This window comes from Eretmochelys imbricata, chromosome 7 (assembly GCF_965152235.1).
Source record: "Eretmochelys imbricata isolate rEreImb1 chromosome 7, rEreImb1.hap1, whole genome shotgun sequence".
Lineage (NCBI taxonomy): Eukaryota > Metazoa > Chordata > Testudines > Cheloniidae > Eretmochelys > Eretmochelys imbricata.
In genome coordinates this window covers 1,488,315-1,514,440 of record NC_135578.1, presented here as the reverse complement: position 1 = coordinate 1,514,440, position 26,126 = coordinate 1,488,315, and the positions used below count along the sequence as shown (strand labels likewise).

Below are 26,126 nucleotides of genomic sequence, written 5' to 3'. Positions count from 1 at the left end.
CAGCTTCCCCCCCCATCTCTTAGTTTAAAAACTGCTCTGCAGCCTTTGTAATGTGAAATGCTGGACGGCTGGATCCACTTCGGTTTAGGTGGAGCCCATACTTCCTGTACAGGCTCCCCCATCCCAAAAGTTCCCCCAGTTCCTAATAAATCTAAACCCCTCCTCTCTACACCATCATCTCATCCACGCATTGAGACTCTGAAGCTCTGCCTGCCTACCTGGCCCTGCACGTCGAACTGGAAGCATTTCTGAGAATGCCACCATAGAGGTCCTAGATTTCAGTCTCTTTCCTAGCCCGTCTTTCCTACCGCTGGGCAAAATGGCCTAGATCACGAAGGAGCCAAGACACAGCCAGGTTTGTTTGGCACTCTGCTTAGAAGAAGCCTAGTGCATGGGGCATCTGGCAATTCAGGATTATGGGGCACCAGCACACCTGTTAGGAGAATGCTGCACTGTCCTGGCAGTCTCTCCCTGCCCAGAGCACTAGAGTAGTGTGATCAGTGCCCTATGCACAATGTAAATACACCAGCAATCTCTCGCTCCTGGCCCTGCTCTGATGGTGTTGGCACTGATGCTGACAAGGTCAGGGCTTTTCAATGCTACTGCCCTTGCAAAGCTCCCGTAACACTGCCAAGCGAGCACTGCAAAGTAGTCTGCAGTCAGTAAGAAGTTCACTCATTGGGTTGATATTCCAACGGCAAAAGCAAATCACCCACAAAGGAGACACCCCTCTGAATGCCCTAAGCTCCCCCCGGCCTCCACCCAACCCTCATTCCCCCTCACCTGTGGAAGCACCTAGTGCCAGGGCCTTGGCAATGTGTCCCACGGTTTGGATCCCTCCATCTGCAATCACTGGGACCCCAAATCTTCTGGCATATTCAGACACTTTGTACACCGCTGTGGCCTGGGGCCTGCCACAGGCCAAGACTAGATCAAGGAAGAGAAAGGGTGAACGGTCAAGTACCAGGTGCTGCAGCAGTCCCCCTTGGTTAACGGCCCTTCAGCTTTCAGTCACACACAGACCTCCCAGTCTGCTTCTCCCCGTGGAATAAACCACACAAAATCAAGCAGCCCTGGCCCCAAGTCTCTGAAGGCAGGTGAACGGGGGCTATGAAGTAACTGCTGCCCCAATGCCATAGAGCTTTTGCAGTGGTTACAGAATGAGCCAAGAGACCTGGTGAAATCATGGACACCAGCTGGTCAGTCCTTAAGGGTGCTGATTCACTCACCACCTAGTGTTCAGCCAGAGGTCTAGTAAGACACAGAAAGAAGCCAGACCCAAGAAACCCAAGCCCAGGGAGTCCCCATATGATTGCTGTGTTCCCAGCACTGCTGATCATCACAATGATGGGATGTCAGCCTCCTGACAGACTGACTCTGGCAGGAAGAGGCATCTGACCAAAAGGAGAGAGTTTGTTTATATGCAACAGAAAAGGAAAGACAGAGGGCGGATTGATGTGGTGCTGGAAATTTAAGTTTCCACAGCATAGCAGGGCCTCTAACGTTTAGCCATCAGTGGGGACAAATACAGATTGGTCTCAGATTTACCAGTGCTTTAGCAACTTCAGGCTTTTGACTGTACAAAGAAACACCAGAAGGGAAACCACTGAATGACATGTATTCGGGTACATTTAACAGCCAAGTGCATGCAAATATGCCACAATAACCTTCCCATCCCTCAGATTCCCCCAGCAACACAATCACCAGGAGGCCTTTCCTCCAATCACAGTTAGCACAATGGTTCAGATGGGATTATGAACATGCAAGATTAGTAATTCAGGATGCAAACATCATGTTTGATGCAGGGTTTCAGGCTGCCACTTTGGAGCAGCATCAAGCGTGACAACGCCTAGTAGACTGGTGCTTTGCCAGAAGAGGGATTCTTTACAAACTAATTTTTGCACTGGCTCACACGTATTTCTCCCTGTGCTCAGCACCAGCAGCTCAGGTTGAGAGGAGAATTCAAGGTGACGATCGTGAAAGAGTCAATATTAATTGGACCCAGCCAGCCGGGAAGAAGTGTCTGCTAGCAATAATGTGAATGCTGTTAGTGTTAAAGAGATGGTCTCATTTGGTACTGCATTGCTGAAGAAGAGACTGAGGGTGCCTTTACAGCAGCCTGTGACAGCACCATCTCTTCTGTGCAAAAGCCTCTGATTTCAAAGAAACCCAGGGCCCCAAGCCTCTGGATCCCATTATTCTCTACCCAAGAACAGAAATCTGCAGCTATATTATAGAAGTAACCACTGAGACCAGCCCTTTTTAATTCACCTCTTGGCACGGGGCACATGGGACCATCACAGGACTGTATTTGGCTGTCCCAGCTCCCAGTGCCAAGACTTAAACAGGAGGTGCAGGCTTCCAAAGCAGGGTTCAAAATGTACACACACTTCCCCTGTACTCGGAGCAAAGGCTTGTAAGGGGTGGCACTAAGAGAGGACGGTCATGCTAGTGGGTACAACCCAGGATCCGAAACAGAAACTTCATTCCCTTTGAAGTGCTTCACAAATAGCAAACAGGGCAAAAGCCAAGATTAATCTTGGTCGCCTACTTGATCCTGTAACAACATCAAAAAGTAGCGCTCGCAAGGTGAGAGGGAGAAGAGCCCTTCCTCACACACGCAGATCAGAATCATTGGCAAAGGGCATGGTTCTGGGATGTGCCTTCCAAGTTTGCCACAGGGTGAAAGTCCCTATTGAAGTTACATTCACACAGCATGGCTAGTTCACACAAGGCAAAATTGAGCTAAGGTGGAACCTCTCCCATCATTAAGAGACCAGAGCAGATTTGCAGGCTCTGCATAGGCACCATCCTCCCACCTGCCGCACCTTCCAGTTAGAGGCTCAGCAGTACCACTGAGGAAGCTCAATCAGGTTTTTAAATTGGGTTTGGATTAAAGACACTGATGAGCCCAGGTGGCCTTGATTAGGACAATTCAGAACCCTGCTTTAGAAATCCAAAAGACTTCTCAGCATCAGTTTTTGGGTCAACTACCAGTACCCAAAGCCACAAAACCCCAAGTGCATCTACAACCCACTTATTCTCAAACAAGCAGAGGGGCCATGTGCAGCCAATCAGGGTCTTGCTTCAAGACAGAATTAAGGTTGACAATAGGGCAAGTGACTTACTATAGGTGCCCATGACAGAAGACGGGCACTTGGGGCTGTGGGACTTTAGTTCTGGAGGGATCTGTGGAGCAGCTAAACAAAACAAACAAATACAATTTAGAAACGAACAGCAGCAGCAGAATAAAGGCCCCCAGCAGTGACTTTACCAGGCCGAGCCTGGGATAACTGAGCCACAGCTCGGACATCGAGGGTCCCTCTTAGTCCAATCCACAGAGAAGGATGCTAAGCTGAAGGCCATGTCCAGGGAGCACATCATGGCACTTGGCATGTGCTCTCCCTACTCCAAGGACATTTCAGGGAGTAATCCATCTGATGCTGAAACACTGGATCCTCAACCTGCCTCCTGGCCTTCCTGGCACTGAGAGGGTTAACAGGTTTGGGAAGCTAAGGCTGGATAGACCTCTGGTCCTGAAACACCAGCCACATAACATCCACTGTGAAGAACAGATGTTTTGTCTCTGCAGCCCCCTCTATCCCACTGCTGCCAAGATAGGGACAGAGCTCCCAGAGTCAGGCTGTATTAAACACGTTGTAGATTGGAATCTGCCATCATTTTCTCCAGTTCTCCATGGGTGAGAGCACCAAAGGGAGAATGAAAAGAAGCAGGAAAGTGCTGTTCGTGCTCCCAGCAGAGCCTGGTCTGGCCCAGACCAGGAATTGCTGGTGCAGCCGGGGATTGGGTAGCGTAAGGGCGGCTCTTGAATAAAACATTCTTACACGAAAGAGACACGACAGTTTCTCCAGTGCAACACCTGAGACAGTCTCCAAGCAGCAGGTGCTCCCTTACCACAGATCCTCTGTACAGGGGACTGTCCCCAAGGGGGTGTCACCCCTCCCCAGGGTCCTCATAGGGCCCCAAGTACTGCTGCTGGAATCTGCAGGAAGACCCTGCATGCGTACGGCAAAGGGCTGCTTTTACTAGTCAGCGGCTTGTTTCAGGTCCATTACAGCAAAGGCAACTGATGAAGCACAAGAGGGGCTCTGCAGCCAGACTGCAGCAGCGATGGCCCTTCACATGGCATCCACACCCTTGCTTCTGTTTGTTTCACTTGAAGCACTTGGAACTGTGATGTCCAGTTGCAGCTTTAAAACTAGTCTTCATTCCAGGACACGCCCAGCCACTCAGTCTAGTAGCTAGCCAGAGAGCTATGCCCTAGAAACACGGCCTGCCTGGCACAGGCTCCCCTGGGATCCTGCTAACTGCAATAGCTGCATTCAAAAACCTCAGCTTCGGTGGGCAATTGTGAACTGGCACCGATCCAGCAGACCAACTCTCCATTAAACGCACAAGGATCTTACGTTAAGCTGCAGCTGCCACAGGCAGGGCCACGAAAACAACCCTGGGAGTTTTATCACCATCCTCTCTGCTGCCTTCCTAGCTATGCTGGGCAAATGGAAACCCCTACCCACGCCCCCCGATGTCTGTACCTGATGCCCTCTCCTTTGCCCTGCTCACTTAGGTGGAGATCAGATGAGTGGCACTTTTACGCTCCCACACCCAGCCATGGCATGTCTTTGGCATTACACAGCTATAAAATCCTATTGCAGTTACACAAGCCCTGCGGCAGACAGTCACCACCACAACAGCACCAGAACTCAAGGACTCTGGCTCCACGGACTTATTGTGGGTTCTGGATATGAGGTGGATGTTTAGCAGATATTTGTTCTTCTAGCTATTGAGAAGATATTAAACATTTTCTTTACCTTCTTGTGTGATGCAGATGGAGCCACTGCCCATCCCGACCCTTAGAGCATCGACCCCTGCATCGATCAGATTCTTTGCCTGAGCAGCTGTCACCACTGAAGCAAACAGACGAAGGTTTTAAAATGAGAACATTGTCTCCTTTCACCACTAGTAGCTAACCAGTTGCCCTAGCTTCCTGCAAAGGTGCTTCCTCCCTGAGATGGGTTGGCAGGGAAAGGGACCTCTGCACTTGCACAGCACCTTCCACTCGGGCATCTCAAAATGGCTTCCACAAACAGCACCCGAGTCAGCTTCGCAGCCCCGCAGTGATCTAGGGTTGGAGAGTGCTCCCTTTTGGAGGCAGGCCCATGGTGTCGGTGTGCATGGTAACACAACAGGTCATGCACAAAGTCAGTTTAAAATCTCAACAGCAATCCAGCACCAAAAGGCTGGTTCTCAACCAGCCAACAAGTGTGCGCATGCACCAGCCACCACAGCCACGGCATGTGCACACTGAACCCGGGTGACAATCAGGCCTTGATGTCCAACTGTTCTAGGAACAAACCCTACCATCCTGGTGTGCAGGGACCAGTGGTTAGCTTCACACTTACACAGCCACCCCCTCAAGGGGGATGGGAGGATCAGCCTGATGTCAGAGCCTGGGTAGGGGTGGGGTTAGCCTAACATGGTCCCTCCCAACATGGTTCGTGTCTGGCCGATTTCCCAGGGCCATGCTTCTCTACTGCCCTTTTCACTGGCATTGTACTGGCTGCTGAATCCACAAAGTTCTGGATGTTAAAGTGCTTCCCACCTATCCCAATGGTGCATGGGACTCAGTGTTGCAGCTAGACTAGTAAGGCCATTATAATGCATTGTACAATGGCAGAGGAAGCATGAGACATGCTTACGGCCATGCAGGGGACAAAAGGCTGAAGGAGACACTATGGTGCGTTAGCAACACATTTGGTAACGCAGATAAAGACAAGAGGAAAAGAGTTAAACTCTGCTCAGCCAGATTCACATGGATGTTTCCATTTATTTTCCACACAAAGTAGGAGTCCTCCAAGAACCAGACACCTGAAATTCTAGAAAGCTTTCTAACCAATGTTACAGAGCCCAGAGAGAAAAGGATCAAGGCTGGAAACAAAAGAATTAACTGCAGGGAATTGCACACACGGCATTAACCCTGAGTGAAAAGTTTTTACATAGAATGGAAAAGAAGTGTCCCTCAGGTGCTGAGGGGCTGTAGCATATTCTATACATCTGAGATATCGGTCAAAAGTCCAACTGGACAGCTGACAGGGATGCTTATATAAAGCAGGTCAACACATCTTTCACTGCAACTGAAAACAGTCAAAGTCTAGAAGCTAAAATCCCATTTAGCAGATTACCATTGCCTCCAATGACCTGTAGGTTATGGTATTTCTCCTTGATATACTTGATCATGTTGATCTGGAAAATGGAATTGCCCTGAGAGGAATCCTAGAAGAGAAAGAAAAACAAAAATCAACCAAAATAGCTATAAAGGATTTTAAATCCAGCCCTAGGAGAGTCACAGAGACTTCAGCACATTGCAAACAGGTGATTAATTCACTTCAGTACTGAAAGACCCCACTGCCCAGGCTCAGAAGGCCCAGAAGACATGAGCCACAAGAAAAAACCACCACAAACTTCCATCTTACAGGACATTTCAGCCTAATGAACGCAGATCTCACAAGACAGACAGACACAAGCACTCCCAGAGACTAGAACAGCTCACACTGAGGGCTAGATTCCAGTCCTCTCAAATCTAAGAGCTGCATTCTTTAGAGAATTATTTGCATTTTGAGGCCTCAACTTGTGAACCCCATGACAAGAGGAGGGCTGCCAATCTCATCCTGAGTGAGGTCACTAATATTTCCCTGAAAGAAAGGGTGTGGGGAGGTCAGTCCAAGCCCTTAGCACTGGAATGGCAGCTAGCCACCTGTCTATTCCTCATCTTCCAAATGGTCCTTTCCCACCCCCACAAAAGCCGCACATGTCCATGTTACAGTCTACACAAGTGAGGAAGGATGGTCCCATGGTTAGAGCACTGGCCTTGGCTAGGAGACCAGGGTTCAATTCCTGCTCTGCCACAAATTGTCACTTAACATCACTATACCTGTCTCCCAGCCCCAGAACTGGGATGGCAGCACTGCCTGGCCTCAGAGGCGTCGTGAAGATAAAGACTTGATGACGACTGTCAGGTGACGGGCCCCCCAAAGTATCGAATGCTGAATTCAAAGAGACCCTTGAGATGCTCAAGGAAGACTATTCCCAACTCCCATGCATGCAGTTTGGTTTTTGTCATTCAGTTTACTCTGGGTGTGCCTTCACAGCACAGTCCTCTCCAGTTACGACAGGTGAGCGCTCTGGTTACTGCGCCAGAACTAGCCTGCCTTGGGCGAGGCCACGTCTACCCTACATGCGCCGTCGCTGTACCGCCGTAACCCTGTTCGTGCAGACACAGGGCTCGGCGACACCTGAAACGCTGCAGCACGTCAGCGTAGACACAGCCGGTGCTCACAGGCGGGGTTCTCTCCTCGGCACGGGGTAATCCACCTCCCTGAGGAGCAGCAGCTCGGTCGACAGAAGAGTTTTGTCATCAACCTAGCACTGTCTATGTTGGGACTCAGGTCACCACCACCACTCAGGGGTATGGATTTTTTCATACCCCTGAGCCACGTAGTTAAACTGACCTACATGTCTACTGTAGACTAGACCAGACCACAGCCATGGAAGGGGTTTTTCTGTCACCATAGGAACTCCACCTCCCTGTGCAATGGCAACATTCTTCCCTCGAACTAACGGAAGTTAGCATAGCTACAGCACTCAGGCGTGAGATTTTTCACACCTCTGAACACCATAGCTCTGATAAGCTAGGTTTTAATGCCAGGCGTGACAGCAGCCACACTTCAAAACAACACTAATGTTACACAGAGAGCTCGTTAGTAGCACAGAGCGATTGGATTAGCTCTTGAGGAGATATAAATGGAGCCGTTACATCCCCACTGCATTACTAGCTCCAGAGTCAGCATCCCTGGAGCACCACCTCCCCATCCACCTCATGAGACAGCAAGCTTGAGCTTAAAGCACTGCTTAATTCCAGCTAGAGATTTTTGTATGTGGACAGGAGTCAAGTTAGGGGTAAAATGGGTTATAACTCAAGTTACCTGTGTCGTGAAGACACACCTTAAGAGGCAGGGAAAGTTAGTCACCTTTTTCCCAGGGCAGTGGCAGGAGCAGTCCCTGCTTATGGAGGCTCCACATTAAGTGCACTGGCCCCCCTCGTTAGAATGGGAGGGGGAAGGTGATTCTGACTAATCCAGCTAACTAACACGGCCTGCTAAACAAGTGTTCTCTGGTAGAACACTGTATAACCATGCTCTGTGAATATCTCCCATTTCCTTTATAGATGGGCTCTCAGACTAACCTATCAACAGCAAGGGCACGTGCAAACTCCTGTGCCCAAATGATCAGACACATGGGGCTGACAGGACAGACTGCTGAGGAGTACTATGTTGGTCCCTCTGTGTTATTTGTTTTAATTATCAGGTAATTAAAGGACACAACACTTATTTCACACCAGGAGTCCAACACATGCCTGTACATTAGTCCAATGGTCAGTGACAGACATCAAGCGAACAGAGCACCTTTGTAATTACAGCCATCTAGCCTGAACTCAATATAGCTAGCTGCACAAATCACCACATGCTAGCAGACCAGTATCTAGATCAACACACATGCCATCATAATGCCCCACCATGAACAGACCGGCCATTTAGACTAGAGTCTACCTCCTGCCCCGCAGGTCCAAGCTTGGCCACCTTGTGCCAATGTGCCTATCACAAAGTCCATGATGAAGCTTTGCTATGAAGAGGGATGCTAGTCAAAAACTTTTCAGGGTGTGTTGAATCCACTCGACTAAAACAGAAGCCAAGCCCTGGAGCTCACCAACACAACGACATCCACCCCAGACTGCACTAGGAGATCCAGACGGTATTTGTCATCTTCGTGGGTCCCAATGGCAGCGCCACAGAGCAATTGCTTCTTAGCATCTTTGGATGCCAGCGGGTAATCACGGTTCTTCTTCAGATCTGTGCGAGCGATTATAGCCACCAGCTCATCCTCCTCATTAACAATTGGCAGCTTACCTTGAAATAAATATAAATACACCGTCATTGCAGAGCCTCTCACAAGATAGGTGTCACACCAGACTGGCCCTCAGGGGAGGAGTTCCTAGTTAAAGGAACCCAGCTCACACTGTATGCCAGAGATGCAAAGAATGACTGGCAGCCAGAACAGGGTTTGCTTTTGAAACCCAGCAGACTCTGGTTCTCATCCCAGCTGGCAGAATGAGAAGTCAGTAGGACTGGGAAAGGGTTCAGTATTATGATCCTGATCGTGCTACGTAGCCTTTAATTCAAAAAGGGCTCTTGTACTCGAGTCACTCCAGACCCCCCCAAAGGAACTGAGCTGTTCATAAGCCTCTGAAACCAGACACTAGAAACTGGATACAAAATTAAAAGCCTACAGCCAAGTGCGCTCTTGGCATTTACAACTTTTCAGCACCTTGACTGGCAGGAATCCCTGAAGTTCTAAACAGACTCAGATGAAGGTGAAGGTTTTAATCTTTTGGCAGGTTGTCACTCTCATTTGGGGCTCCAGGACGGTCCTGTCCTTACCATCCCCTTCTCCCCAAGGAGATTTGGAAGGAACACCTCATGGGGACACCTGGCATCATAATCTTTTATTGTAGGGAAAAACATTTGCACTGAGAAACGAACGGAATGTGTGGAGAGATGAGCATGAGAGCATTTCCACATATACGTACGAGTGTGTGCTCCCATCCTACCCCTGCTCTCTGCCATACACAGCTCTCCCACACAAAACACACAGCTAGTCACGGTACCTTTTTTGCTTCTCTGCAGAATTTCATTTGCTTCCTTTAACGTTACCCCTGCAGGGGCGACAACGAGATCATCCCGCTTTGTCATAATCTGATAGAAAAGGGGGCAAAGAATTTAAAGTCACACACAAGTGAGAGCTCCTTCCCACCTGATCCAGGACAGGAGAAACAAGCTGCCAAGCAAAGATGCTTCAGTGGCCACTTGCTAGGAGCCAGAGGGTCCCAACTAAACGTGACATATGGAATGGGGGATGAGGGAGCACACAATAGCGTGGAGCAGCCCATGGAAATAAATCCTCAGCCTGCAGCGCTCTATACCCACTCAAACAGTCCACTCAAATCCACATGGAGCCCAGCACACAGCTGTCTCTCCATTCTGCCGGGCGACCCAGTGAGATCACCCTGAGAGAAGGGAGAACCTCTCACCCTCTGCTTGGGATTTCACCAGCACAGACTCCCCTCACATCAATAGCTACACAATCCAGACCAAAGTACTTTTAATAGGTTAGGGAACCTAACTTCAGCACTCATTTGCCTGATATAATCACAGCCTCTTACTGTTCCTGGCAGAAACTCCACCAGTCACTGGGCTTGTTTTCAGACAGTGCTCCCGAGCACATTGGCTTTAGGAGGACTCTGCTTGGGAGTGCCTGATGCTGCAGAATAAGAGCAGGGGATGGGAGGAAGAGTTCACATCTAAATTAGGGCTGTCAATTAATCACAGTTAACTCACGCAATTAACTCCAAAAAATTAATTGTGATTAATCGCAAATTTTTGGATGTTTTTCTACATTTTCAATATTGATTTCAATTATAACACACAATACAAAGTGTGCAGTGCTCACATGATATTATTTTTGATTACAAATACATGCACCATAAAAATGATAAATGAAAGAAATAGTATTTTTCAATTCACCTCATACAAGTACTGTAGTGCAACCTCTTTATCGTGAAAGTGTAATTTACAAATGCAGATTTTTTGGGGGTTACATAACTGCACTCAAAAAACAAAACAGTGTAAAACTTTAGAGCCTACAAGTCCACTCAGTCCCACTTCTTATTCTGCCAATCGCTAAGACAAACAAGTTTGTTTACATTGATGGAAGATAATTCTGCCCGCTTTTTATTTACAGTGTCACCTGAAAGTGAGAACAGGCGTTCGCATGGCACTTTTGTAGCCAGCATTGGCTACATTGCTACATTACATGCCAGATATGCTAAACATTCGTATGCCCCTTCATGCTTCCATGCTGATGATGCTTGTTAAAAAAATAATGCATCAATTAAATTTGTAACTGTACTCCTTGGGGGGGAATTGTATGTCTCCTGTTCTGTTTTACCCGTATTCTGCATATATTTCATGTTATAGCAGTCTTGGATGATGACCCAGCACCTGTTCGTTTTTAGAACACTTTCACAGCAGATTTGACAAAACACAAAGAAGGTACCGATGTAAGATTTCTAAAAATAGCTACAGCACTTGATCCAAGGTTTAAGAAACTGAAGTGCCTTCCAAAATCTAAGAGGGATGAGGTGTAGAGCATGCTTTTAGAAGTCTTAAAAGAGCAACGCTCTGATGCGGAAACTACAGAACTCAAACCACCAAAAAAGAAGACCAACCTTCTGCTGGTGGCATCTGACTCAGATGATGAAAATGAACATGTGTTGGTCCGCACTGCTTTGGATCGTTATCAAGTAGAACCCATCATCAGCATGGACACATGTCCTCTGGAATGGTGGCCAAAGCATGAAGGGGCATACGAATGTTTAGCATATCTGGCATGTAAATACCTTGCAATGCCGGCTACAAAAGTGCCATGCGAATGCCTGTTCTCACTTTCAGGTGACACTGTAAACAAGAAGCAGGCAGCATTATCTCCTGCAAATTGTAACCAACCTTGTTTGTCTGCGCGATTGGCTGACTAAAAAGTAGGACTGAGTGGACTTGTAGGCGCTAAAGTTTTACATTGTTTTATTTTTGAAGGCAGGTTTTTTGTACATAATTCTACATTTGTACGTTCAACTTTCACGATAAAGAGATTGCACTACAGTACTTGTACTAGGTGAATTGAAAAATACTATTTCTTTTGTTTATAGTGCAAATATTTGTAATAGAAAATAAATAGAAAGTGAGCACTGTGCACTTTGTATTCTGTGTTGTAATTGAAATCAATATATCTGAAAATGTGGTAAACATCCAAAAATATTTAAAACAACAGAATACCATTTAACAGCGCGATTAATCGCAATTAATTTTTTAATCGCTTGACAGCCATAATCTAAATGAACATGCCTGCCTGTGTCCACTCTGACAAACCAGCACCAGTGTGCATCTGTACAGGGCTCATAAGGTACATATTGAAGACAGACAGCTCTCTTCTCACCGAGTTCAGGGGAGTAACATCTCACCCAAAACTGGGGTGCAGGGGGCTGGTTTGTTCGGTCTCAGATTGCACAGAAAGGAATTCCAGAAAGGGGAGGAGAAGGAGGAATAGCACCCAACACTGATTACTTGAAGAGAGCCTATGAGAGCAATGAGCAGGACGTTAGAGCTGAATCATAAGTGGGATGAGAACCAGGGCTGTTACAGAGAGGCCAAAACACTAGGGAAATAAACGCTCTTGCATACATAGGATTCAATGTTTCAAACAAGAATAGGAAAGGGGCTTTCAGTTCTGCAGTGTAGATGCTAAAGGTACGTCTTCACTACCCGCCAGCTTGTAGTGATCGATGGATCCCCGAATCGACACCGGTACTCCGCTTACTCCTCCTGCCAAGGTGGAGTCAACGGGGGAGCCGCCGCGGTCGACTCGCCACTATGAGGACGGCTAGGTAACTCGAACTAAGATACTTAGACTTCAGCTACACGAATAGCGTAGCGGAAGTTGCATATCTTAGTTTGAATCCCCCCACCTAGTGTGGCCCAGGCCTAAGCAGGAGATATGGCGACAATCTCGACTGGCCAATGTCAGAGACAGAGTGCTGTTCTAGAGGGACCATTGGTCTGACCCATTACAACCGTTTGATATTCTGAATAGTTCAGCATCTCTGAAGAAACACAAGCCTCTTTGGTACCAGTCCTGAAGTGACACTGTCAGCGTCTCTGGCTAGTAACAGGAGACTGAAAATGGAGTTGGGACAGAAGTGTAATGTCAAGCTGGGTCTATCTTTAGCTCATGCTGACCTAAGTCAGGAGGGAAGCACTGGCCGAGAAGCACTAAAAACTATGCTTATATCTGATGACACCGAAGAGCTACAATTACAGAGCTACTGCAGTACCAGTAACAACAGAATTAGCACCAGAAGGCTTACACAGCAGAGTGCACACTGCAGGCTGATGTGAGGGAGCAAGAGGGAGAAAAGGTTACTGTGAAAAGGAAAGTTTGTTAATGAAGCAAATAACAGAGACTTGGTGGGATAACTCACATGGCTGGAGTACTGTCATGGATGGTTATAAACTGTTCAGGAAGGACAGGCAGGGCAGAAAAGGTGGGGGAGTAGCATTGTATGTAAGGGAGCAGTATGACTGCTCAGAGCTCCGGTATGAAACTGCAGAAAAACCTGAGTGTCTCTGGATTAAGTTTAGAAGCATGAGCAACAAGGGTGATGTCGTGGTGGGAGTATGCTATAGACCACCGGACCAGGGGCATGAGGTGGACGAGGCTTTCTTCCGGCAACTCACGGAAGTTACTAGATCGCAGGCCCTGGTTCTCATGGGAGACTTCAATCACCCTGATATCTGCTGGGAGAGCAATACAGCAGCGCTCAGACAATCCAGGAAGTTTTTGGAAAATGTAGGGGACAATTTCCTGGTGCAAGTGCTGGAGGAACCAACTAGGGGCAGAGCTCTTCTTGACCTGCTGCTCACAAACCAGGAAGAATTAGTAGGGGAAGCTGAAGTGGATGGGAACCTGGGAGGCAGTGACCATGAGATGGTCAAGTTCAGGATCCTGACACAGGGAAGAAAGGAGAGCAGCAGAATACGGACCCTGGACTTCAGAAAAGCAGACTTTGACTCCCTCAGGGAACTGATGGGCAGGATCCCCTGGGAGAATAACATGAGGGGGAAAGGAGTCCAGGAGAGCTTGCTGTATTTTAAAGAATCCTTATTGAGGTTACAGGGACAAACCATCCTGATATGTAGAAAGAACAGTAAATATGGCAGGCGACCAGCTTGGCTTCACAGTGAAATCCTTGCTGATCTTAAACACAAAAAAGAAGCTTACAAGAAGTGGAAGATTGGACAAATGACCAGGAAAGAGTATAAAAATATTGCTCAGGCATGCAGGAGTGAAATCAGGAAGGCCAAATCACACCTGGAGCTGCAGCTAGCAAGAGATGTTAAGAGTAACAAGAAGGGTTTCTTCAGGTATGTTAGCAACAAGAAGAAAGTCAAGGAAAGTGTGGGCCCCTTACTGAATGGGGGAGGCAACCTAGTGACAGAGGATGTGGAAAAAGCTAATGTACTCAATGCTTTTTTTGACTCTGTCTTCACAAACAAGGTCAGCTCCCAGACTACTGCACTGGGCAGCAAGCATGGGGAGGAGGTGACCAGCCATCTGTGGAGAAAGAAGGGGTTTGGGACTATTTAGAAAAGCTGGATGAGCACAAGTCCATGGGGCTGGATGCGATGCATCCGAGACTGCTAAAGGAGTTGGTGGATGTGATTGCAGAGCCATTGGCCATTATCTTTGAAAACTCATGGCGATCGGGGGGAAGTCCTGGACGACTGGAAAAAGGCTAATGTAGTGCCCATCTTTAAAAAAAGGGAAGAAGGAGGATCCTGGGAACTACAGGCCAGTCAGCCTCACCTCAGTCCCTGGAAAAATCATGGAGCAGATCCTCAAGGAATCAATTCTGAAGCACTTAGAGGAGAGGAAAATGATCAGGAACAGACAGCATGGATTCACCAAAGGCAAGTCATGCCTGACTAATCTAATTGCCTTCTATGACGAGATAACTGGTTCTGTGGATCAAGGGAAAGCAGTGGACGTGTTGTTCCTTGACTTTAGCAAAGCTTTGGACACGGTCTCCCACAGTATTCTTGCCAGCAAGTTAAAGAAGTATGGGCTGGATGAATGGACTGTAAGGTGGATAGAAAGCTGGCTAGATTGTTGGGCTCAACGGGTAGTGATCAATGGCTCCATGTCTAGTTGGCAGCCAAGTGGAGTGCCCCAAGGGTCGGTCCTGGGGCCGGTTTTGTTCAATATCTTCATAAATGATCTGGAGGATGGGGTGGATTGCACTCTCAGCAAGTTTGCAGATGACACTAAACTGGGAGGACAGGTAGATATGCTGGAGGGTAGGGATAGGATACAGAGGGATTTAGACAAATTGGAGGATTGGGCCAAAAGAAATCTGATGAGGTTCAACAAGGACAAGTGCAAAGTCCTGCACTTAGGACAGAAGAATCCAATGCACCGCTACAGACTAGGGACCGAATGGCTCGGTAGCAGTTCTGCAGAAAAGGACCTAGGGGTGACAGTGGACAAGAAGCTGGATATGAGTCAACAGTGTGCCCTTGTTGCCAAGAAGGCCAATGATATTTTGGGATGTATAAGTAGGGGCATTGCCAGCAGATCGAGGGACATGATCGTTCCCCACTATTTGACACTTGTGAGGCCTCATCTGGAGTACTGTGTCCAGTTTTGGGCCCCACACTACAAGAAGGATGTGGAAAAACTGGAAAGAGTCCAGTGGAGGGCAACAAAAATGATTAGGGGACTGGAACACATGACTTATGAGGAGAGGCTGAGGGAACTGGGGATGTTTAGTCTATGGAAGAGAAGAATGAGGGGGGATTTGATAGCTGCTTTCAACTACCTGAAAGGGGGTTCCAAAGAGGATGGATCTAGACTATTCTCAGTGGTAGCGGATGACAGAACAAGGAGTAATAGTCTCAAGTCGCAGTGGGGGAGATTTAGGTTGGATATTAGGAAAAACTTTTTCACTAGGAGGGTGGTGAAACACTGGAATGCGTTACCTAGGGAGGTGGTGGAATCTCCTTCCTTAGATATTTTTAAGGTCAGGCTTGACAAAGCCCTGGCTGGGATGATTTAGTTGGGGATGGGTCCTGCTTTGAGCAGGGGGTTGGACTAGATGACCTCCTGAGGTCCCTTCCAACCCTGATATTCTATGAAGCACTGTGTAAATGCTAAGCATGTCTTTACTGAGCCCAGGAGTTATTCTGCATGGTGCAAGTCCCAGCCAAAGGGATTATACCAGGAGCCTGAAAGCACTATTCAGTGAATAGGAGCTTGGAGGCTTTGGCCTGTGCATTCAAACAATGATGTCACCTTTCCAACGGCCAGGTCACTACAGAAGAGCAGCAGTAGCCAATACAGAACCAGAAGAGACATGATGGCTACAGCCAATAGTGAATGTCTGCCGGGGCGACGGATTCTTCCTAGAAGTATGGGGGACAGATGGATGAGGTCCTGCCCCTTCCCCAGAGGCTCTCAGGCCCCCCTATCCCAGGCAGGTGAAGGGTCCGCAGCTCCCCACAGCTGTCTGGGCCACTCTCACCTGGTCCTGGCTCCAGCTTCCGGCCCGGCGACGGGGTCTCATGGGGGAATAGAAGGGGCCGGGCCTGTGGCAAACAGTGAGAAGGCCATGCAAGGCCCCATGGCCCCCCACATTCCTGCAACCCTGATGTCTGCTGTAGGAAGCAAAAAGGATCATGGCCAGATTGTGCCAAATGGTAAACCCGAGCCAGCAGTCATTGGAACACGCTAGTAATAGGCACAGAGCAATAAGCAACAGAAAGACTAATTTAAACCTGGAATAAAACAAAGAGCCAGGTCCCTGTCCCTGCTGGGCTGGTTCACAAACCTCATTCAAGCACTGAGTCTTCGTCATCACCACACGCAGTAGCACTTCCTAACATAACCCTCCCTCTCCCACCAGGAGTGCAGGACCTCAACAAACAAACCTCACTGAGGGGCAAGTCGTGCTCCTCCTCTTTCAGGAAGTCAATGTCTCGGGATGAGATGATCCCCACCAGCTTAGTCCCCATCTTTCCATTGTCTGTGATAGGAATGCCACAGAATCCATGACGGGCTTTTGCTTCAAACACATCTCTCACTTTGTCCTTGGGGCTCAGCACCACTGGATCGGTGATAAATCCCTGTTCATATTTCTGAAACAAGCACATTCAGAGAGCAAAGTAAACAACATGGATAGACTGAGCTGTAATGTGACGGGCATTTAGCATTCCTCATGGTAAGAGAGCTGTGAAGGTCTGTCACCCTCCCCAAGCTGGCAGAGCATATCACTGGAGTCCGTGGCACATATGCATTTGGAGTTAGTGACTGCAATAGCAAGGATGCTGCATCAAACAAGTCAAGCTCCTTTCTGCCCATCTGTGGGGATAAATTCATTAACACTTTTCAAAATAGGCAGGTGGAGTTTAACCCCAGCATCCTGGCCAACATTCCCCCACACTCAGTAAGCAGGTTCTCGTGTCCCTAGCTCTTGTGGGATATGGCAAGACAGAAGAGCTGATGTGTCCACCTGCACTGACCAGTGCCACTGCTCTAAGAGACTAGAGTACAAGCGGAAATACTGCCTGTCAGTTCTCCTTTGCTGAAGCCTACTTCATGGTTCTCAAACTGGAGCCAGACCCCTTTGCACATTTAGTGACTTGCCCAGTTGCTGCAGCTCCCGGTTTCCTGCTTCAGCTGTTCTTTACCTTAACTTTCCGTACTTCATTGGCCTGGAATTCCGGTGTGCAGTTATGATGGATGAATCCAATCCCACCTGTGAGCTGAGAACACACAGAGGCAGCAGTAAGTCACTGCAACAATAGGGTCCCTCAACTTTATTTGGTGAATTCAACAACCAAGTACAGACGGCAGACTACTACTGTAGCAGAGCAAACTGCACTGCTAATGGGGAGCTCAGAGACAGAATCTGAATAGTATAAATGCCAGGATTTCCTTATCCAAAAGACATGACTTGCCTGCCACCCCCCTGGCTACTTATGGGATACCAATGTAAGGAGTATATTCAGGCCAGAAACATGCTCCAATTTCCTTTTAAGATGATTTAACATCAAACCGTTTGTTTTTCCTTACAGAGTTCGGAATAGGAATACAGCAACTGAGAGGCTAGACTGTTAAGGGAATACCGTGATAAAGCTCCAATAGGATACAGAGAAATAAGATCCAACCCACTAACAGCAACACCAGCTTAAGGAGATCTGAAAAAACAGCAGCTGGCAATAGTGAGCCTAGTTCAGGACAGCTTGTTTAACACTGAAGCACATTATTTTAAACTGTCCATTTTAAACCAAGTTTAACACCAATGATGTCATCACTCTTGGGAATCTGTATTAAAAAGTTATTCTTCAGTTCACAAGATTCACTTCTCCCACCTTCTAATGCTCTTGTCCATGGGCACTCACCGCCATTGCAATGGCCATGCTGGCCTCTGTCACAGTGTCCATAGGAGAGGAAACCAAGGGAGTCTTTAAGGTTATCTTTTTGGTCAAAGCTGAAGTCAGGTCCTAAAAGAAGGAAAGGTTTGTTGTGGTGATATGCAAGTTCATCCCAAAGCAACTCTACCTGGGCCTGTAAACCAGGGAAACCAGCATGGATTTTTGCTTCATATGCCACACACCGCTGCTTTACAAGTGCTTTTCTTAGTTCCCATGATCTTCAAAGGGGCACCAATTTCTCCAAGAGTTTAGCTCCAAGGGCAGCCAAGATATTAAAAATAAAAATAGTTTTCTCCTTCTACAATGGCCCCTTAAGCAGACACAAGAAGAGCCTGTTAGCAAAGAATTGGGGTCAGGGAGTGCCAGCTTGTAGTCATTAATTCCAGATAATGCAAACTTCACTTTTATACTCACCACTTGGTCTGCAGTGAAGTCAATATAGCCAGGAAGAATAAGGAAGTCACTAGAAGAGGGAAAGGAAAGAGAAAAACTGAAATCAACTGCATTTCAGTGAAACTGCCCCCAGACACTACATTGGCAGCGCTTTAACATGGCTTGCGTTGTCACGGCTCAGCGCTGGGAGAGAGCTCCCCCAGCGCTCTAAAAACCCACCTCCAGGAGGGGTGCAGCTCCCAGCACAGGGGAGCTTTACAGCGCTGAAATTGCTGCGCTCAGGGGGGTGTTTTTTCACACCCTGAGCGAGAAAGTTGCAGCGCTGTGAAGCGCCAGTGTGGCCATGCCCCGAGTCACACAAACCACCCCCTGCAATCAGAAGTTCCTGTCTCGGCGTCTGGGGATGGAGGCTCAGAAACGCTCGGACACTAGGCAGCTTCCCTCACCGATGGGCTTCTTGAGAGCCAGACAAAAGCCAAAGTCCTTGGGCGCAGGCGAGGGGCCTGCGGAAGCTCTGGGTGCGGTGCCCGCAGTGTAAACGAGGATGCGACACAGGGACAGGGTCACTGGCTGGGGCTAGTCTCACGTAGGTCGCCCCGGGCACAGGCCCAGCATGGTGACAGTCTAGGTCGCCCCGGGCACAGGCCCAGCATGGTGACAGTCTGGGCCGCCCGCCGGACCTCGGCACCGCGCGAGCGGGATAACGCAGCCTGCGTCTGCCGGGGGGCGCTGCAACCACCGCCCGACAGGCGGGGCACACCCGGGCCGCACCTCCCAGGGACCCCAGCCCCCCCCACGCAAACCCGGGCCTAGAGGCAGGCTCCAGGGCGAGCCCGAGCCACCGGGCTGGAACCCGGAACCCGCCGTACGGGGGGAACGCGCCAAAGCCCGCACAGCAGCCCCGGCACACGGGCACACCCCCCCCCCGGGGGCACGGGGTACACCCCCCCCCCGGGGGGCACGGGCACACCCCCCCCCCGGGGGCACGGGCACACCCCCCCCCCCGGGGGCACGGGCACACCACCCCCCCCCGGGGGCACGGGGCACACACCCCCCCCGGGGGCACGGGCGGGGCACACCCCCCGGGGGCACGGGCGGGGCACCCCCCCCCGGGGGCACGGGGCACGGGCGCACCATCCCCCCCAGGGCACGGGCACACCCCCCCCCCGGGGGCACGGGCACACCCCCCCCCCCGGGGGCACGGGCACACCACCCCCCCCCCGGGGGCACGGGGCACACACCCCCCCCGGGGGCACGGGCGGGGCACACCCCCCGGGGGCACGGGCGGGGCACCCCCCCCCGGGGGCACGGGGCACGGGCGCACCATCCCCCCCAGGGCACGGGCACACCCACCCCCCGGGGGCACGGGGGCACACCACCCCCCCCGGGGGCACGGGGCACGGGCGCACACCACCCCCCTCCGGGGGGCACGGGGCACAGGCACACCCCCTCCCCCGGGGGCACGGGCACACCCCCCCCCGGGGGGCACGGGCACAGGCACACCCCACCCCGGGGGCACGGGCACACCCCCCCCCGGGGGGCACGGGCACAGGCACACCCCCCCCCCGGGGGCACGGGCACACACCCCCCCCCGGGGGCACGGGGCACGGGCACAAACCCCCCCCGGGGGCACGGGGCACGGGCACACACCCCCCCCGGGGGCACGGGGCACGGGCACACACACCCCCCCTGGGGGGCACGGGCACAGGCACACCCCCCCCCCCGGGGGCACGGGCACAGGCACACACCCCCCCCGGGGGCACGGGGCACGGGCACACACCCCCCCCCGGGGGGCACGGGCACAGGCACAAACCCCCCCCCGGGGGGCACGGGCACAGGCACAAACCCCCCCCGGGGGGCACGGGCACACACACACCCCCCGGGGGCACGGGGCACGGGCACAAACCCCCCCCGGGGGCACGGGGCACGGGCACAAACCCCCCCCGGGGGCACGGGCACAAACCCCCCCCCGGGGGGCACGGGCACAGGCACACACCCCCCCCCGGGGGGCACGGGCACAGGCACACACCCCCCCCCCGGGGGCACGGAGCACGGGCACACCCCCCCCCCGGGGGGCACGGAGCACGGGCACAAACCCCCCCCCGGGGGGCACGGGCACAGGCACAAACCCCCCCCCGGGGGGCACGGGCACAGGCACACCCCCCCCCGGGGGCACGGGGCACGGGCACACCCCCCCCCGGGGGCACGGAGCACGGGCACACACACACCCCCCCCGGGGGCACGGAGCACGGGCACACACACCCCCCCCGGGGGGCACGGGCACAGGCACAAACCCCCCCCCGGGGGGCACGGGCACAGGCACAAACCCCCCCCCGGGGGGCACGGGGCACGGGCACACCACCCCCCCCGGGGGCACGGGGGCACACCACCCCCCCCCGGGGGCACGGGGCACACACCCCCCCCGGGGGCACGGGGCACACACCCCCCCCGGGGGCACGGGCGGGGCACACCCCCCCCGGAGGGCACGGGCGGGGCACACCCCCCCCCCGGGGGCACGGGCGGGGCACACCCCCCCCTCGGAGGGCACGGGCGGGGCACACCCCCCCCTCGGAGGGCACGGGCGGGGCACACCCCCCCCGGGGGCACGGGCGGGGCACACCCCCCCCCGGGGGCACGGGCGCACCATCCCCCCCAGGGCACGGGCACACCCACCCCCCCCCGGGGGCACGGGCACACACCCCCCCCGGGGGCACGGGGCACGGGCACACACCCCCCCCCCGGGGGCACGGGGCACGGGCACACACCCCCCCCCGGGGGGCACGGGGCACGGGCACACACACACCCCCCGGGGGGCACGGGCACAGGCACAAACCCCCCCCCGGGGGGGCACGGGCACAGGCACAAACCCCCCCCCGGGGGGCACGGGGCACGGGCCACAAACCCCCCCCCCGGGGGGCACGGGGCACGGGCACAAACCCCCCCCGGGGGGCACGGGGCACGGGCACAAACCCCCCCCGGGGGGCACGGGCACAGGCACAAACCCCCCCCCCGGGGGGCACGGGGCACGGGCACAAACCCCCCCCGGGGGGCACGGGCACAGGCACAAACCCCCCCCCGGGGGGCACGGGCACAGGCACACACCCCCCCCGGGGGCACGGGCACAGGCACACCCCCCCCCCCGGGGGCACGGGCACAGGCACACCCCCCCCCCGGGGGCACGGGCACAGGCACACCCCCCCCCCCGGGGGGCACGGAGCACGGGCACAAACCCCCCCCCGGGGGGCACGGGCACAGGCACAAACCCCCCCCCGGGGGGCACGGGCACAGGCACACACCCCCCCCCCGGGGGCACGGGGCACGGGCACACCCCCCCCCGGGGGCACGGAGCACGGGCACACACACACCCCCCCGGGGGCACGGAGCACGGGCACACACACCCCCCCCTGGGGGGCACGGGCACAGGCACAAACCCCCCCCCGGGGGGCACGGGCACAGGCACAAACCCCCCCCCGGGGGGCACGGGCACAGGCACAAACCCCCCCCCCGGGGGGCACGGGGCACGGGCACACCACCCCCCCCGGGGGGGCACGGGGCACGGGCACACCACCCCCCCCCGGGGGCACGGGGGCACACCCCCCCCCCGGGGGCACGGGGCACACACCCCCCCCGGGGGCACGGGGCACACCCCCCCCCCGGAGGGCACGGGCGGGGCACACCCCCCCCCGGAGGGCACGGGCGGGGCACACCCCCCCCCGGGGGCACGGGCGCACCATCCCCCCCCAGGGCACGGGCACACCCACCCCCCCCCGGGGGCACGGGGCACGGGCGCACCATCCCCCCCAGGGCACGGGCACACCCACCCCCCCGGGGGCACGGGGGCACACCACCCCCCCCGGGGGCACGGGGCACGGGCGCACACCACCCCCCTCCGGGGGGCACGGGCACAGGCACACCCCCTCCCCCGGGGGCACGGGCACACCCCCCCCCCGGGGGGCACGGGCACAGGCACACCCCCCCCCCCGGGGGCACGGGCACACCCCCCCCCCCGGGGGGCACGGGCACACCCCCCCCCCCGGGGGGCACGGGCACAGGCACACCCCCCCCCGGGGGCACGGGGCACAGGCACACCCCCCCCCCGGGGGCACGGGGCACGGGCACACACACCCCCCCCGGGGGGCACGGGCACAGGCACAAACCCCCCCCCGGGGGGCACGGGCACAGGCACAAACCCCCCCCCCGGGGGGCACGGGGCACGGGCACACACACCCCCCCCCGGGGGCACGGGGCACGGGCACAAACCCCCCCCGGGGGCACGGGGCACGGGCACAAACCCCCCCCCGGGGGGCACGGGGCACGGGCACAAACCCCCCCCCGGGGGGCACGGGCACAGGCACACCCCCCCCCCCGGGGGCACGGGCACAGGCACACACCCCCCCCGGGGGGCACGGGCACACCCCCCCCCCCGGGGGCACGGGCACAGGCACACCCCCCCCCCCCCCGGGGGCACGGAGCACGGGCACAAACCCCCCCCCGGGGGGCACGGGCACAGGCACAAACCCCTCCCCGGGGGGCACGGGCACAGGCACAAACCCCCCCCCCGGGGGGCACGGGCACAGGCACACCCCCCCCCCGGGGGCACGGGGCACGGGCACACCCCCCCCCCCCGGGGGCACGGAGCACGGGCACACACACACCCCCCCGGGGGCACGGGCACACCACCCCCCCCCCCGGCTCACTTGTAGGTCAGCCCGTCCCCGCAGTTGAGGAGCTGCTGCGCCGTCAGCCCGTCGTCGGGCACGTAGCCGGTGCCGCCGCTGATGAGGTAATCGGCCATGGCGGCTCCGCGAACGGCTGCGCCGCGTGGCCCAGAAAGAGCCGCCCCCCTCCGCGCGCCCCGGAGATAAACCCCGCGCGCGGCCCGGGCCCCGCCCCCAGCCACGCCCCCTACGGGAGCCGAGCGCGGACAGCAGCCCCGGCCCCCCCCGGCGCGCTCCCTTTCCCCAACCCCTGAATGCGCGTCAGGAAACCCCGATCCCAGGCCCCGCCCCACACCCGGCCCCACAGAGGGTTCCAGGCCCCGCCCCACGCCCCACACAGGCCGAGACCCCGCCCCACACCGGGCCCCGCCCCGGGTTCCAGGCCCCGCCCCACGCCCCACGCCCGACACAGGGCCCCAGACCCCGCCCCACACCGGGCCCCGCTGCGGGTTCCAGGCCCCGCCCCACACCGGGCCGGGCCCCGGCCCCCAGCCCCCGCGCCAGCCCCAGCCCCGACCCGACCCAGTCACTCCCCAGTCCCAGCTCCAGACACCAGCCCCCGTCACTGGCCCCAGACATGGCCCCAGCCAGGCCCCTAGTCACCCCCCAACCCAGCCCCAGACCCGACCCACTCATTCCCCAAACCCGGCCCCAGCCACCAGCCCTAGGCACTGGCCCCAGACCCTTCCCCAGCCACGGCCCCAGCCAGGCCCCTAGTCACCCCCCAACCCAGCCCCAGACCCGACCCACTCATTCCCCAAACCCGGCCGCAGCCACCAGCCCTCGTCACTGGCCCCAGACCCTTCCCCAGCCACGGCCCCAGCCACTCCCCAACCCGGCCCCAGACCCGACCCAGTCACTCCCCAAACCCGGCCCCAGCCACCAGCCCTAGTCACTGGCCCCAGACATGGCCCCAGCCACTCCCCTAGTCACTCCCCAACCCGGCCCCAGACCAACCCAGTCACTCCCCAAACCCGGCCCCAGCCACCAGCCCTAGTCACTGGCCCCAGACCCTTCCCCAGCCACGGCCCCAGCCACTCCCCAACCCGGCCCCAGCCCGACCCAGTCACTCCCCAAACCCGGCCCCAGCCACCAGCCCTAGTCACTGGCCCCAGACCCTTCCCCAGCCACGGCCCCAGCCACTCCCCAACCCGGCCCCAGACCCGGCCCCAGCCACCAGCCCTAGTCACTGGCCCCAGACCCTTCCCCAGCCACTCCCCTAGTCACTCCCCAACCCGGCCCCAGACCAACCCAGTCACTCCCCAAACCCGGCCCCAGCCACCAGCCCTAGTCACTGGCCCCAGACCCTTCCCCAGCCACGGCCCCAGCCACTCCCCTAGTCACTCCCCAATCCGGCCCCAGACCAACCCAGTCACTCCCCAAACCCGGCCCCAGCCACCAGCCCTAGGCACTGGCCCCAGACCCTTCCCCAGCCACGGCCCCAGCCACTCCCCAACCCGGCCCCAGACCCGACCCAGTCACTCCCCAAACCCGGCCCCAGCCACCAGCCCTAGTCACTGGCCCCAGACCCTTCCCCAGCCACTCCCCTAGTCACTCCCCAACCCGGGCCCCAGACCAACCCAGTCACTCCCCAAACCCGGCCCCAGCCACCAGCCCTAGTCACTGGCCCCAGACCCTTCCCCCAGCCACGGCCCCAGCCACTCCCCTAGTCACTCCCCAATCCGGCCCCAGACCAACCCAGTCACTCCCCAAACCCGGCCCCAGCCACCAGCCCTAGGCACTGGCCCCAGACCCTTCCCCAGCCACGGCCCAGCCACTCCCCTAGTCACTCCCCAACCCGGCCCCAGACCCAACCCAGTCACTCCCCAAACCCGGCCCCAGCCACCAGCCCTAGTCACTGGCCCCAGACGTGGCCCCAGCCACTCCCCTAGTCACTCCCCAAACCCAGCCCCAGTCACCAGCCCTAGTCACTGGCCCCAAACCCGACCCTGTCACTCCCAAGCCCCAGCCAGCAGCCCTAGTCACTGGCCTCAGACCCTTCCCCAGACATGGCCCCAGCCAGTCCCCTAGTCACCCCCAAACCCGGCCCAGCCCCTCCCCAGCGGAGACATGTCTCTTGCTGGTCGGGCTGCTGGGAACAGGGGCCGGCGCAGACCCGTGGCGCCCGGAGCCCTGGGGGGGGGGGGGGGGGGCAGAAGCAGGTGCTCGGGGCAGCCGCCAGGAAGGGGCGGCAGGGTTCCCGTGGTGGCAAGTCGGGGGCAGCTCCTCCCTTTTGCCATCCGTGGCAGCAGGTTTTTTTCACTGCTTGGGGTGGCAAAAACCATAGAGCCGGCCCTGGCCCATGGCAATGGGGGCAGCGGGAGGCCAGAGCCTAAAGTCCCACAGGCAGAGCCTGCCACCACCTGCCCCAAGCCCGAGCCCCATGGGAAGGTGGGGAATGCACAGGCTGGCTGCTCCCCCACAGGGGAGAAGATGGCTGGGCCTGGGAGCAGCAGCTGAACCCAGCACCCAGGTGAGGCATCCAGGAGCAACAGGGGGCCCCGCCATCACAGCCCCGGAGGCTACGGCCCAAGGAGAAGCCCCTGGTGGCCACGTTTGAGAAACGCTGGGTTAAATTACAGCAGGCAATCAAGGGGAAAGTACAAGGGCCAAAACGGATTTTAAAACTCAAACAGCTAAGGGTTTAAAACCCAACAAACCAATGAGAGATTCTTTAACTAGAAAGAAAGGAGCTAGGCTAGTCTGTATTCACAAAAACCAACGAGTTGTCCAGGGGTACCTTTAACAGATTTATTGGGGCATAAGCTTTCATGCCCACACAAAAGCTTATGCCCAAATAAATCTGTTAGTCTTTAAGGTGCCACCGGACTCCTCA

General features: G+C 55.8%; 1 protein-coding gene across 1 annotated transcript in view; it reads right to left on the bottom strand.

The window, feature by feature from the left end:
• IMPDH2 (inosine monophosphate dehydrogenase 2) overlaps positions 1 to 23,421 on the bottom strand; it is a 28,129-nt gene extending 4,708 nt beyond the window's left edge. Inside the window, exons 1-10 of the mRNA XM_077822579.1 lie at positions 23,270 to 23,421; positions 18,594 to 18,642; positions 18,147 to 18,248; positions 17,433 to 17,507; positions 16,674 to 16,880; positions 9,743 to 9,830; positions 8,785 to 8,984; positions 6,204 to 6,294; positions 4,833 to 4,928; positions 784 to 927 (exon numbers count right to left, since the gene is read on the bottom strand). Coding sequence (XP_077678705.1) covers positions 784 to 927; positions 4,833 to 4,928; positions 6,204 to 6,294; positions 8,785 to 8,984; positions 9,743 to 9,830; positions 16,674 to 16,880; positions 17,433 to 17,507; positions 18,147 to 18,248; positions 18,594 to 18,642; positions 23,270 to 23,367 — 1,150 coding nt within the window. The 5' untranslated portion in view covers positions 23,368 to 23,421. The remainder of the gene's footprint in view (positions 1 to 783; positions 928 to 4,832; positions 4,929 to 6,203; positions 6,295 to 8,784; positions 8,985 to 9,742; positions 9,831 to 16,673; positions 16,881 to 17,432; positions 17,508 to 18,146; positions 18,249 to 18,593; positions 18,643 to 23,269) is intronic.
• Positions 23,422 to 26,126: the final 2,705 nt, after the last annotated feature.